At 38.8% G+C, this 14215-nt stretch overlaps 2 protein-coding genes across 3 annotated transcripts in view; both read right to left on the reverse strand.

Annotated features, from left to right (window-relative positions):
- Positions 1-262: 262 nt before the first annotated feature.
- Positions 263-14215, reverse strand: part of LOC124639304 (neo-calmodulin-like) — a 32555-nt gene continuing 18602 nt past the window's right edge. For both annotated transcript variants that reach the window (XM_047176582.1, XM_047176581.1), the window contains exons 4-8: positions 4460-4599; positions 3936-4079; positions 3222-3431; positions 2804-2860; positions 263-2486 (exon numbers count right to left, since the gene is read on the reverse strand). In XM_047176582.1, coding sequence (XP_047032538.1) covers positions 2377-2486; positions 2804-2860; positions 3222-3431; positions 3936-4079; positions 4460-4599 — 661 coding nt within the window. In that variant the 3' untranslated portion in view covers positions 263-2376. The remainder of the gene's footprint in view (positions 2487-2803; positions 2861-3221; positions 3432-3935; positions 4080-4459; positions 4600-14215) is intronic.
- Positions 7177-12988, reverse strand: LOC124639305. The gene is made up of 3 exons (XM_047176583.1): positions 12811-12988; positions 10105-10910; positions 7177-7316 (listed from the first exon to the last, which is right to left on the reverse strand). Exons 1-3 carry the CDS (start codon positions 12840-12842, stop codon positions 7303-7305), a joined length of 852 nt encoding a protein of 283 aa, XP_047032539.1. The 5' UTR covers positions 12843-12988; the 3' UTR covers positions 7177-7302.

Genomic DNA, 14215 nt, shown 5'->3' on the forward strand with positions numbered 1-14215 from the left:
AACACTCGAAGAGATTAAATCCCCCTAAAATCGCAAACCCAACCAGTTGCTTAACGTATTCAAATTCCAAACCGCGTAGTAGATGTTGGAACTTTTACTACAGTCTTACCAAGAGGGTACCTATAATCTGTCAGATAATATAGAGTTAGGAAGCTTCTAGATCCATGTTGAATACTAGTAGGACCAGTATCTATCGTAGTTTGGAAGCCATTGGGAAAGAGGGTAGGCAGATTAATGAAAGGAAAAGGAAATAAAACACCAGTTCAAGAAGATTTTCTTTGTATATTGGTTCTGTATTATTAATGTACAACATCAATATTTTGCGAAATATCAGTTAATTTTATCCCTATTCATATTCATGCATTTTATTAGACAAATAAAAGCTCTGATTATATAAATTCTTGTTAGATATGTTGAAAACTTTGAGGTATAAATAGTTGATATTTTATTGATAAAATCTTTAAGAAGATATTACAAAAAATAATTGAGTTAAGTACATAATGTGAGAATGAACAGCGCTGGACAAGTTCGGTAGATAGTCATAGCAGTTATTTCGGAAGATAGGTACCAATATAATTAAGAGTGTCGATAAAGCCTTTAATTTAATTTTGCCGCTCAAAGGGTCGCAAAGGGTCTGTGATACCAAGAGCCCTTTGTCGAAAATTTGTTGTATGTATTTCAAATTGAATTAATCGTATCTAAAACTAAAACCTTTTCTACAAAGAATCTTGTCCGGCACTATTTTTCTTTCGTCCTTATTTTCTATGAGAGGCAAAAACATTAAGCCAGTAGGTAGTTTCTAAATGTAAATAGTACTAATTTCCTTACAATAGTCACAAGCAAGGTACGATTACGTTGCAACTATCTCACTCATTATTACAATTACCTGAAATATAGTAAAAACGACAAAATATTTACATTATTTATTAATTAAAAAATTGGTGTTTTATGGAAAAATCACTATATTTATATATGGAGTTTGGTTTATATATGTTACCGTGGTTTTCACGGGTCGGGTAGGCCATCTATGGATATTTCAAGACGATGGATTTTTTATAGAGTTCCTATATATGTAGTTACTTAGACGATTATATTCTCCACAATGCAAATGCGTTTTAAAAATAAAATAAGCTCCCTACAATAGAGATTCATTTCAAAACGGAGATTTCGAACCTATCTATGAATGATTTGAGCAAAAGTTGGTGAGATTGAAAAAGATAGATTTTCTCTTCTAAGCATCTTATAATAGGTATTTTTTGAAGAAGTAACTCTTTACTTTAATGGTGAAGCGACTTAGGTACCTACGGCCAGTTTCTTCATTAAAGCTAAAAGTCAAAGTAATGTCTAAAGTAAAAGTAACGGTCGAATTCGTTTTTTCAAGGCTAATGTGACAGCAAAACTAATAGAAAAAGCGAATTTGACCGTTACTTTTACTTTAAACATTACTTTGATTTTTACTTTGGATTTTACTTTTGATGAAGAAATTGGCTGTTAGGGAAGAATTCGTTGTACCTAGGTTTTTATATTTAATTGATATGAGTCCTTCTACTGTATGAATGAGATAAAAGTTGAGGATTAATTTAAAAAGGGACATAGCAATTTTTGCGAGTATTTTGTAGGCCTAATTATAGTAATTTTATATCAAGGAATTGTTTTATACAAAGGTATTTTCATACTACTTTATTATTTTTCAATTTCTGAATTCGTAAACTCCAACCGCCAAGCTACATAATTAGCTATCTTATGTCCTGACATTATTCAATGATTTCATCGGAGTGCTGCATGAGGCCAAATGGGCCCCATAGAACCTAAAAGGTTGCTGATCGTGTTATGCCAAATATGAACCGGCTTAAAATATTATAGGCGTGTTTAAACTCCATATTCACAATAATATTTTAGTACAACGTAATAAATAATTAAAGCCAGCGTTAGCATAAAGCGGTCCACTTAGGATCGTAGCCAGGGTCAGTCGTTAGGTCTTTAGATGAGCATACACAACCCACTGTATTTTAATTCACTTCGAAAAGAACTTGTGCAAACCTACCACTAGCCCTGAGGCTCTAGTATAGGGAATGTTTTCAATTTACTTAAAAATTCTGACTTCTTTTATTCATTGAATAAGCATTATAATTTATAACAAAATGAGCTCCTTTTTCTTCCTATGGTGTGTGAATTGACTGGTTTTACACTGGTGTAATCTTCGTTTACCACACCACTCACTATGCCTAATACCTGAAATATGTATTTCTACAGTTTCCCCACTTTAGTATTCGACTGACTTCGCTTGTGTAGAGGAGTCTCTGGATATTTTCTCATTGTTAACTTAGGTCACAATATTCCCCCACTCCTAACCCTGGCTACGTGATGCTGTGCAGTTCAGTTGGCGGCGACGGTTCGTTGCAGCAGCAGGTCAGGTCCGTCAGTCGGGTCGTCCTCGTCTTCATCATCACACGCGTCCTCCGGCTCGCCGAGGGCGCGGACGAATTCTGAAGAATGGAAATTGTTTTTAATAGTTGTAAGATCATTGCTGATGTTAAAGATGCCGTTTCATTCCGGGACAATACATGCTTAAGAGCTAAGAAGATATTTAAGTTTTGATGATGATTTAGATAGGTTGTAGAAAGTAAAAACTTCACCTAAGCGAATAAGTATTAAAGAATCCTATTTCGTTATTCACATATCTCGTCTCCGCTCACTAATTAATAACTTCCACGCTCCGCATCGATTTGATGGAACCCGTCAAGATAAGGAAATTGAAGTCCTTCTACCCTTCCGTAGCCTTGCAGAAGATTATAGCACTCACCTAAGAAATCTATGCGGCCATCGCCATCAGCGTCGACTTCTTTGATCATGTCTTCGACTGAAACAAGACAAATAAGGTGCTTTAGGAATAATAACAGAAAATAAACCATATTGAAACTTACAGGTGGCATAAAAGCTCATTCAAAAAAATCTCTTCCCAGTGACTATGGGACAACAGTTATTACAGTCAGAGTTTTCATCTGATGTCACAAAGATGATTTCTTGGTTGTAAAGATGTTTTGCCTTAGTGAATCGCAATCCAGACTCGTGCTTCGTAGGTACATATATCTCATTATGTAGATAAGTCTCCCCGAGAAGGTATCAGGGCATGACAAACGCGAGAAGAAGACAGCGTAAAACCAAGAGGTTCTCAGCTGTAGACTAGCCAAGACCCAAAAAAACAAAATCAGTCTACTCACTCTCTTCCTCTGACAAGTCTTCGCCCAAGCACTGCAGCACAGCCCTCAAGTCCGACGCGCATATGTAACCCCGGTTATGTTTGTCGAACACCCGGAACGCGTCCCGGAGCTCTCTCTCTTCCTGTTCGGCAGAGCTGGTTCCACCACCAGCACCGCACATGGACTTCGATAGGATGCTCACGAATTCTTCGAAGCTGACGTTGCCGTCACCTGTGGTTAAGGGATATATTGGTGAAAACGTACAGGAACAGATTAATTTATTTAGAGATTTTTTATACGACGTTATGTATGTATATGGTAAAAAAGGAGTAGGGGAGATTAAAATAAACCTAACCTAACCTAACACGGCATCTTCCAAATGGAATATGGATACCTATGCAAAATATGACTGGAAACCTTGAACTCGAAGGAGCAATCATTCTAGGTTAGTAGGTTCGAAAGCATTATTATTACCTATTGCGAAATGCTCACATGAAAACTATCCATTAGGTGTGCGAATGTAATTTACTTGTTTTCTCTCATATGCTTGTAATTTTCTCTACAACTTGAATTCTACCTTACCTTGCTCTAGTATCAAATTCCTTGAACATCATCTAGCATAAATAATCAAATATACAGACTTTTTTATCTTACTACGTTGTGGCTATTTTATGTACTTTTGATAAATGTTCCTGTCTTACTTGCTTTGATAAATGCTTTTTTCATTTTACTCACCATCACTATCGACCTCCTGCAGCATGTCCTGCAACTCCTCGACCCTGGCGAACTGGCCGAGGCTGCGCATCACCCGCCCCAGCTCCTCCTTCGTGATGGTCCCGTCACCATCCTTGTCGAACAGGCGGAATGCCTCGCGGAATTCTAGTGTGTTAGAGTGACAAATTAGTTTTGTGAAATTCCTGTCCATCGTGAGGCCGCGTTGTGATAAACGTTCAGTCCTTCTCGAGGTATGAAAAAAGAGGTTTTGCAGTGGAACAATAAAAAGATTGATGATGAAATGCCTTACAATGGTGAATAGTAATATTATGTTTTCAGTTTCATCTATAGTATTCAATGCGTGTGCATGTGTCTCAGTAACTTGTTACATACAAGTATATACATTTAATCATACAAATATGCATATAGGAATGAGAGTCCCATGGATCTGTGCTCTTCAAATAATCGGTATATCATTTCACGTGTCCTTTATCAACTAAATTACTACCTCTACATACATTAACCTCCAATATTGCCTTAGTTACCTTTCATCTGCGTCCTGGTAATCCCGGAGGTCTCGTCGACTATGGAGGCCTTCCTGTCCAGGGTGGTGTCGGCAGCCGGCTTCAGGAAGGTCACCTGTCGCGGCGGCTTCGATGGCGAGCTCTGCTCCGATAACTGCTGGCTGGAAATGTTTAAAACATAATGAGATTTGGATTTAAAATAGCAGTACCTATGCTTTTACTTTTGCTTGACTTGAGGCACATTTTTTTTAATAAATAATACCTTTGTAACCTAATACAATATGTGTTTAATGGTGTCCATTTGTTATTTTTTATGAATTTCTAAAAGTTTATTCGAATTACTTACACCTTAAAATTGCCAAATTCTAAATTGCAGTCAAGATTTACGTTCTTATTTTGCCATTTTTATTGTCAACATACCTACTTAAATCTACAATGGCTGCATAAAAAAGAATTAATATGTTCCTTTTATATGGCAAGAATCTTTTGCGATGTTATCGAAAATTTACCTAAACATAATAACAAAGGTAGGTATACCGCAAACCCCAATTAAATGGCATTTATATAAGGGTCCGAGATGAATTGGCCACGTCCTTCGACTACTCTAACTATTTGACCTAAACATTGGCGGCGTTTTTTATATCTTTTTTATATACATGTCGGCGCGTTTATAACATTAAAATTATGAGCGGGTAACCCCGAATAGAGTAGTAAGTGTCACGACGAGTAATGGCAGCCGTCATTCTGGTGACAGGTGCCAACTGAAGTGCGCACATACTAACCTATTGGCTCGAAATCTCATTCCATCTTACTGATTGTGTGCGATTATGAATAAAGTGGTGAGGAAACCAAATAATGGAACATTGGACTACACAAGCGTGCCTTTATTTTTGAATTCGGGTCGTTGCAACGCAAACGATGGAAGATGACAGCCAGAACCGCCGCGAGGCTCCTTCAGACGATCCCACATACATATATTCGGTTCTTAATTAGTCTAAAGTTTTGTTTACTAAAACTGTAGTAACTTTGAAAATGGGACGCAAACTAAAATTCAAATCAAGACACAGCTTCGTACAATTTATCCAGAAACAAAATTCCTCAAAAGTATTTCGCCCAGAAACAAACGACTTTACTTTGACAAATTTAACATTTAAAGCAAATTCTTGTCCCAACAAACATTAGTTGTACATACGTAATGATATAATTCCTCGGGCGAGGCGTCCCGACATTGTTTGAACGAGTCTTGCAAGCCCGTTGGGCAAATAGAATTTTTAAATTGGATCGTTCGGAGCGCTGGCGGTATGTATTTAAACGTTCACCGTTTTTGCAAATAGGAACTGATTTTTGCGATCGTTTGGTGGTCTTGTTACATCTAGAAGCATCTGGAAGTGTGAATATTTTTTATCGAGAGAGCTGCAGATTTTTTATAAACTTTGAAGCCCTAAGTCATCATTTAAAATGCCTTCCCAGGCATAAGGCTGTTACAATGCCAACGTCTGGACTCCGGGCTGCTTTGGAAAGTTTGTGAAACCCACAAACCGATTTCAATTTTATCTAAAGTTGGACCTTTGTCAATTTTAGTAAATGTTTAGAAGTATCTAACCTATATTTTCAGAATACAATTTAGACCCAGCATAAGATCTCTTCTATAATGAATGGAGTCAGTACTTACTTCTCAGAAAATTCCATTAATACTTAAGTATTTCCTAATAAAGTCGTTTAAGAATTGGACCCTTAACAAGTTACTTCACAATGGAGCTCTTAAGCAAACTTATAGTTATAGTTTGTCTTAAACACAGTTCATTGAGTCGCTCAGAAGAGAAATTAGTGTTTGAATTTCATTCAGACGTTATATAATTTATGGCTTATTTACCTACTTTAACGATGTCCTACAGAAATACATTTTACAAAGCATTTTTTCCGTTGATTAGGTAAATAGTACTTTTTGAGATCGAAGACGTAAAAACTACTGGCAGTAAGTAGAACATTCGAGAGTCAAAGATGAAGATGAAAACAGTGAGATGGTACTTTTCCAAAATGCGCATAGAATCGGGTACAGAATTTATGTAAAGAGCAGTAAAATTTTAATGAGCTGGCTATGGGGGATGACAGGCTGTTTCATGGTGTTGTGTTAGGTATGCGGACTGGGACGCGGATATAGGACACAAGTGAAACGGCCGGTGGTCGGTAGCGCACTGCTTTATTTACGGAAGCCGACGCGTGCATAGATACACAACATTCCTCCGTCTAGTTATTTGCATAACTTCTAACTCCTTAATAACTATAACAATAATAACTAAAAATACTTTTTATTACGCGTAGGGTTTTTGCGTAACACCATTCTGGGTGGGGTTTCTACTACACTGGTCGTTTCCGCTTCCTGAAAGTCCTCCTCCGGGCTACTCTGACTTCCATTCTCATCGTTCATCTCATCTTCCTCCCTTGGCTCGTACACTTCTTGCCTTCTATTTTCCCCCTGCCTGCCCTGAGATGCCAATGGATGAGGCGAGGATGCCGACCGAGTTGGTGATGGTGGCGATGGCAGAACCGACGGCGACGATGGCGGCGGCGACGGCGACGATGGCGGCGGTGACGGCGACGATGGCGGCGGCGACGGCGACGACCCAGGTAAGTTTACTTTAAAATCTCGTCCCCCATTAATGGTTCCTTTGTAAAGCAACAGCTGATTTACATGTCTTTTATAACTTTCCGAACTACTAATGTCTTTCACTAAATACACTACTTTGCCTATTTTTTTTAATACTACGCCTTTACACCATGTATACTTTAAATTATTAATAAATTTCTTATATAAAACAATATCGTTTTCCTTAAAACTATTAATTTTAAGTTCTTTGGTCTGTTTAGTTGGCATACACTGTTGGTGTTTACTAAGGTTAGACATAGGCGATGACAAGGGTGCAGACGACGGAGGCTTGAGCAAGTCCAACCGCGTTCTCAACTTGTGACCGAAAACTAGTTGAGCAGGAGACAAACCCGTAGTGGAATGAACCGAATTTCTATAATCCATAAGGTATTTAAGTAACTTTTTTGATGTATCCTTCGTACTATTACTAGACAATAAACAAGACTTTATACCTTTTTTTACAATCTTTACAAAGCTTTCTGCCTGGCCGTTGCTAGGCGGATGATAACCGGTGACGTGATATGCACTATTCCGTTAGTCGCGCAGAACAATTGAAACTCTTGTGAGCAAAATGCTGTGCCATTATCACTTACAATCGTTTTTGGAACACCGAACCTCGAAATTAACTCATGAAGTTTTCTGATTACCGCCGTTGAAGACGTGGCGGCATTCATCTCATATACTTCTAACCACTTAGAGTAAGCATCTACTGCCACTAAATAGACACAACCCCTTATCGGTCCCAAAAAATCTATATGAATCCTATCGAACGGGCTGGGTGGAGTGCTCCAATGCACTACAGTGGCGCGCGAGGGGGAAGCTCGTAATTGAATGCATATATCGCATGAATTTATCATTTTTTCTACCGCCTGATCAATCCCTGGAAACCAAAACCTTGATCGAGCTTCGGCCTTGGTTTTAACTATACCTAAGTGAGAAGAATGTAACTCTTTCAAAATTCGTTCATATAGCCCCGTTGGTATAACTATCTTATGACCCCGCATTACGCAACCATTCTCGTAAGATAATTGTGTCTTACATAAATAAAATGGCTTAAGACGACTGTCATTTTCCCTCGGTGGCCAACCATTTAAAATATAATTAATCACGCGTTTTAAAACATCGTCAGCTTTTGTTTCATCACGTAATTTATCTAGCGTTACGGGCATGCTACTATCTATAACAAAACAAACATAAGTCGCGCGGTCATATGCCACCTCGCAATCACAACACCGGCACTGTTCGGTACACGCGCACTCGTGGCGCGAGCGCGGTAGGCTAGAACGGGACAGGTAATCCGCGCTGTTGTCAACGCTGCGCACGTATTCAATTTTATAGTTATAACTACTTAAAAACAACGCGTACCTTTGCAATCTGTTTGCTGACATTTCGGGGATACCTTTATATGGACCAAAAATTGATAATAATGGTTTATGATCTGTTCTTAGAATGAATGGATTGAATCTACCATAGAGGTACTGGTGGAATCGCCTCACGCCGTAAATAATGGCTGTAGCCTCCTTTTGAATTTGCGCATAACGTTTTTCCGCGGCATTCAACGTACGTGAAGCGAATGAAATAGGTCGTTCAACCCCGTCCTTGCCTATTTGTGATAAGATCGCTCCTAACCCGCTCGGAGAAGCATCCACTGTTAATATTAATTGCGAGTTTGGGTCATAATGAGCAAGTATTTGGTCCGACGTCATTAACTCCTTTATTTCCCTAAAAGCCGAGTCATGCCTACTAGTCCATTCCCACTTATTATCTTTTTTTAATAAGTCATATAATGGACTGAGAATGGTGGATGTATTAGGTATAAAATTCCTGTAGTAATTAATTAACCCTAAAAATGATTGCAACTGGCTGACATTTGTGGGCACCGGTGCCTCAATCATTGCTTTAATTTTCTCTGGTGATTTCTTAAGACCGTTTTTCGTAATAATATAACCTAGATAACTGACTTCGTCCTGAAAAAAACTACATTTTTCTTTCTGTAACGTTAATCCAGCATTTTGTAGACGCTTTAAAACCGCATTCAGATTTTCTAGGTGTTCCCGTCGGTTTTTACCCGTGACTAAAATATCGTCAAGCATACAGACAACTCCTTTTAACCCAGCTAATACACTTTCCATGGCGCGTTGAAATATGGACGGCGCGCTAGCCAACCCGAAAACCAGACGCGTGAACCTATATAAACCACGGTTGGTATTGATGCATGTTAGGTTTTTTGATTCGTCATCTAATACAAATTGATTGTACGCCATTGATAAATCGAGTTTGCTATATTGTTCGCCGCCATGGATTTTTGAGAATAACTCATTCGTAGTGGGAAGTGGATACTGTTCGACAAGCAGCTGCTTGTTGATAGATACGGAATAGTCAGCGCACAGCCTGACTGTCCCGTTGCGCTTTAACACGGGAACTATCGGGGATGCGTATTCTGAGTACTCGACCGGTTCGAGAATACCTAAATCGACTAGTCTATCGATTTCTTCGTTAACCTTGTCTCGTAATGCGAATGCTACCGGCCGTGCTTTGCAGAAAACCGGTTTTGAACCTTCTTTCAGCGATAGTTTAATAACATATTTATTAAACGTTCCTAATTTAGATGAAAATAGGTCTGAATATTTTTTTTGTAATTCCTGCACGGAATCTTCTGACTTAACGTAATTTACTGGAGCGCCCGTCAACTGCAAATTGAATAAAGATATGAAATCCCGCCCCAGCAGCGGTGGGCCTCCGTCCCTGACCACGTAAAGCGCTATATTCCGTGTTTGTTCTGCATAGCTAATAGGTAAATTTAACGTACCTAAACATATAATTTTGCCACCGTTATAGGTCATTAGTTGTTTACGAGTACTTGCTAGTGGCACATTTTTAAAATGTGTCTCGTAGAACCCCTCCGACACTACCGTGACCGCGGACCCGCTATCTACTTGGAACTCAAACGGAATGTCATTTACAAAAATCGTTTCCACCATGGGTTCGCCTCTGAAGGAACGGATATAAAATAGCTCACCGTCATCATCTCCGTCACTTTCACCCTTGTCACCGTTTCCTACCACCACGTAGTTCACTTTCCCGCACATTTTACGTAAATGCCCTTTTACGTGACATTTCTTGCACACATAATTAGCGAATCTGCAATCTGCAGATTTGTGGTTAGAGAAACCGCACACACCACACTTTACTTTCCCTACACTAACACTTTTCTGAGCAATTTTGTAAAGCTGCTCCGTCGCCGTGGATATAGACGCCGCGGCAGCGTCAGGGGCCGCGCCAGCGGCGCCCGAGCCCGCGCCTGCGCCCGCACTTGCGGCGGCGGCGGCGCGGCCTCGGCTCAAATTCTCCGCCAACTCCACGACCTTAGCCAGTGTAAGGTCCGCCAGGTCCTTGGTATATATTTTTTCTTTTTCGCGACCGGGCAGCATACCCATTATAAATTTGTCGCGAAGTGCCTCTTCTACATTATGAAACTTGCACTTCTCCGTGAGCCCGCGCAATCTCGCGGCCCATTGAGAATACGTTTCTCCTGCTTGTTGGACTGCTATATAAAAATTGTGCCTTTCCCCAAACCCAACGCATTTTGGGGTGAAATGCTCGTCCAGCGCAGACAGGAGGTCTTCGTACGGCACGTTTTCTATGTCCTTGGGCCGCACCAAATCCGTAGTCAATTTATATGTGCCCTCAGTGAGTGCGCTAAGAAGGATGGCTTTTCTTTTCTTGCCCGACGCATCAGTTGTCTTGTTAATGTCGTTGGCGACAAAATATTGTCCTATACGGCTTTTGTATGTCCGCCATGTTTGAGAATTGTGGTCGAACGTACTTAAGGACGCTTTTACATTTCTCACTCGCTCAATTTTAGGTAAACTAGCGGCAACACAACGACATTGCGCTCACACACACATAGAAGCCATTGTTGGCCAGAATTTGTACATCACTCAACGAAATTTGATACTTGCAAGATTTTTTATATTATATTATTTTTTTTCGACTGTAACTAGTTGTAACTTACGTGTTTGTAAAGGGTTTCACGCTTATTGATATGATTTTTAAATTTTGTGTGATGTGTTTGTCATCGGATTATATGAGTACTGGGGGATTCAGCACTAAGTAACCCCTCTATACATAAGTATTTTGGATGAAAATAAAAACCGTTGCGAGAAATTAAAATGTAAAAAATAAAAACAGTAAACAACCAAAAAAATATAAAAACAAAATGACAAAATTAACATATTTTTAAGAATTATTTTTAACAGTCAATATTTTTCTTGAATGTAAACTATGGTCCCTAAGGCTAGTGTATCGTGGGTCAACCAGTTCTGGAAGTAAACAGGTGTTGTAGAATTTAACTAAATGTCCTTCCATGTTTTCCTTCCAGAACTGGTCGTTTCGTTCCACAAATGCATATTTAATTTTGACATTGCCAGTCCATACGGCAAATACGCATTGGTTTTGACCAGTTACTCGTAACTGGCCCTGAATTTGGTAATACCATTTGCTTTTTTTGTTTATTATAAAACCCTCTGAGGTGCATTTTCAAAAGTCAAAAAATATCAGAATGGCTGTCACCGTAGGATGCTGAATATCTTCAAAACCACGAGGGTAGCAATTGGTAGCAACTAATGGTAGCTGGTAGCAATTAGGTAGCAACTCTCTAAATGTATTTCGAGAGGATCGGTGATTTGTGACGGCGGTCCTGATGCAGACTATTAAAAACGGTTGTCGTGTCTCATTTGTCGTGTTTCCATCATTATGAATTTTAAAAACATTAATTTATATAACATAAATTATGAACATACACACATACATACATACAAAGCCTGTCAAAATCATAACTCTTCTTTGGCTTTACCGTAGTTGGGTAAACTCCAACATTTTTTTTGGTCTATATCCAATTTTTTTTGGCCGTGGCATCTGTAAAAAAATTTACTATTTCATAAAAAAAAAGTTCGCCATCATGAAATAAATACACATTTTCAAAATCACAACCCCCAAAAATCTTTTAATTGATTACTCATAATATCAAATTATTAAAAAAAATGTGCCCGCCATTTGGAATTAAAAAAAAATATTACTGTCATTTTAATAGGTATCTATTATCTATACAATTCTAAAAATAAGTACGTACGTAAGTACGGCCATGATACAACATGATGACCGTACTTACTTTTGTTTTGATCCGAAAAAGTATCAACGTATTTCAGTCCCAGTACACAAATCGTTACACTCTTTACTTTAGATTTTACGTATTTATTTTTTTCGACAAAGCGATACACCCATGCGTCCATGAGCGCGTCTGAGCGCGGAATGACGGTCCGAGACGTGCGCATAGCGAAAAAATGTATGAAGAAATTTGAGAGTGATTTTAGAATTTATTGTAAATTATAAAGTGGTTTATGTATGTCAAAAAAAAATAGCTGAACGTGTAGAAAAATACATTAGCTGTGATTGTTTTATTATTGGAAGTTATAAATAAACTCCACATTAGGGTTACACGTACTTATTCAGACCCCTTTTTTTGTACTTTTTTATGATTCTTCCGGCGGTGAAAACGAAATTGTGTAAAAAAAAAGTATGGGACTGTGTAATTATAATGCATTTAACGTGGAGATGAATAAATTACCTTTCATTTAATACCATAATATTGTGAAAATTGTAACTGCTTATGTGTCAAAATGGTACCTAAAAAACATTGATATTTGCGAGAAACCGAGCAAGCGTCCTTAATATGCCGAATTGCACATTATTCGCCATTTTCACTCACTTTATAATTGTAAACACTTTACAACACGTGGTTTATCCTTTTTACGCGCAGATATACGCTCGTCGCCAATGTTAGGTATGCGGACTGGGACGCGGATATAGGACACAAGTGAAACGGCCGGTGGTCGGTAGCGCACTGCTTTGCTTTATTTACGGAAGCCGACGCGTGCATAGATACACAACATTAGGTAAATAGTACTTTTTGAGATCGAAGACGTAAAAACTACTGGCAGTAAGTAGAACATTCGAGAGTCAAAGATGAAGATGAAAACAGTGAGATGGTACTTTTCCAAAATGCGCATAGAATCGGGTACAGAATTTATGTAAAGAGCAGTAAAATTTTAATGAGCTGGCTATGGGGGATGACAGGCTGTTTCATGGTGTTGCTTCTTAAAGAATATGAAACAAGAGAATAACAAATTAGCCAAATCCTCTTGTTACCTCTTATACTCATGTAATCTTGTAATTTAGCAGCGTTGAGCTTTCTTAGGAAGTGTATGTATGGTTATGTTGTATATTTTTCCTTAAAACACGATTTAAATCTAAGGGCTATATTTTAATAGGATGTACTGTAAGTAGGTAAATACAGACAAGAACACCTTATGTAGAAACCACTAGGTAGTCCGTGGTAGACATAGTGCAATGTTGGCAAAATCCGAAAGTTAGAAATCTAGAGAATGCCATACTTTTGTACGTAATTTTCTCGCACCCTCAATAAAAAAAATCTTCATCTTTGTTGAAACTACAACACCATCCCACGTCATTTCATATTAACCAGCCCAACGGTAGTTCAACCGGATTGAAAGCCAGCCGGAGACGCCGCCGCGCCGGGGTGCCGTGTCTTCCCCTCTGCCAACTAGGCACGAGACGAGAGTATCGCTTATCATCATTTACATGTGTGCTTCAAGTTCGTCTGTTCATCGTGAGTTACGTAACTAACGATGGTCGATGCGAAGAATAATGCATGAGTGACCTATCACCATGGAGAACTCAACTTATACTCTATTGGGATAATGGAGAACTCAACTTTCCGTCATCCGTAGCTATCAATAGGTATTTGTTTGGCAGAGTTTTTACTAGTAGCGAGTGCATGATTTGTGCTCTTGTCACTTCCAGTTGGTAACATGCTCTAAGACAAAACGTTAAAACAGACATTAAACTGGTCCGTGTCGTAATACAGAGGGCGATCGATCCTCCCAGTATCGTTAAGTATTTGTTTTGCGCCTCTTTGAGCGCTCCTTTGTTTTACTTCAGAATGAAACGGGTTGTGTCGAGCTTTCGGACTTATTGGCTGAATTCTGGAAGTGTTAGGAATTTTTTGGCGGTCCAATTTACTTCAGATATCCTGTGTTTTTTATCTAAGT

This window comes from Helicoverpa zea, chromosome 19 (assembly GCF_022581195.2).
Source record: "Helicoverpa zea isolate HzStark_Cry1AcR chromosome 19, ilHelZeax1.1, whole genome shotgun sequence".
NCBI lineage: Eukaryota > Metazoa > Arthropoda > Insecta > Lepidoptera > Noctuidae > Helicoverpa > Helicoverpa zea.

What these genes read in the sequence shown, in the direction of transcription:
- LOC124639305 (XM_047176583.1), bottom strand. Translation starts at nt 12,842, where the DNA reads ATGGCGAATAATGTGCAATTCGGCATATTAAG. An exon ending in GTGCAATTCGGCATATTAAG is followed by an intron (nt 10,911 to 12,810) that starts GACGCTTGCTCG and finishes AGCGTCCTTAAG; the next exon opens with TACGTTCGACCACAATTCTC.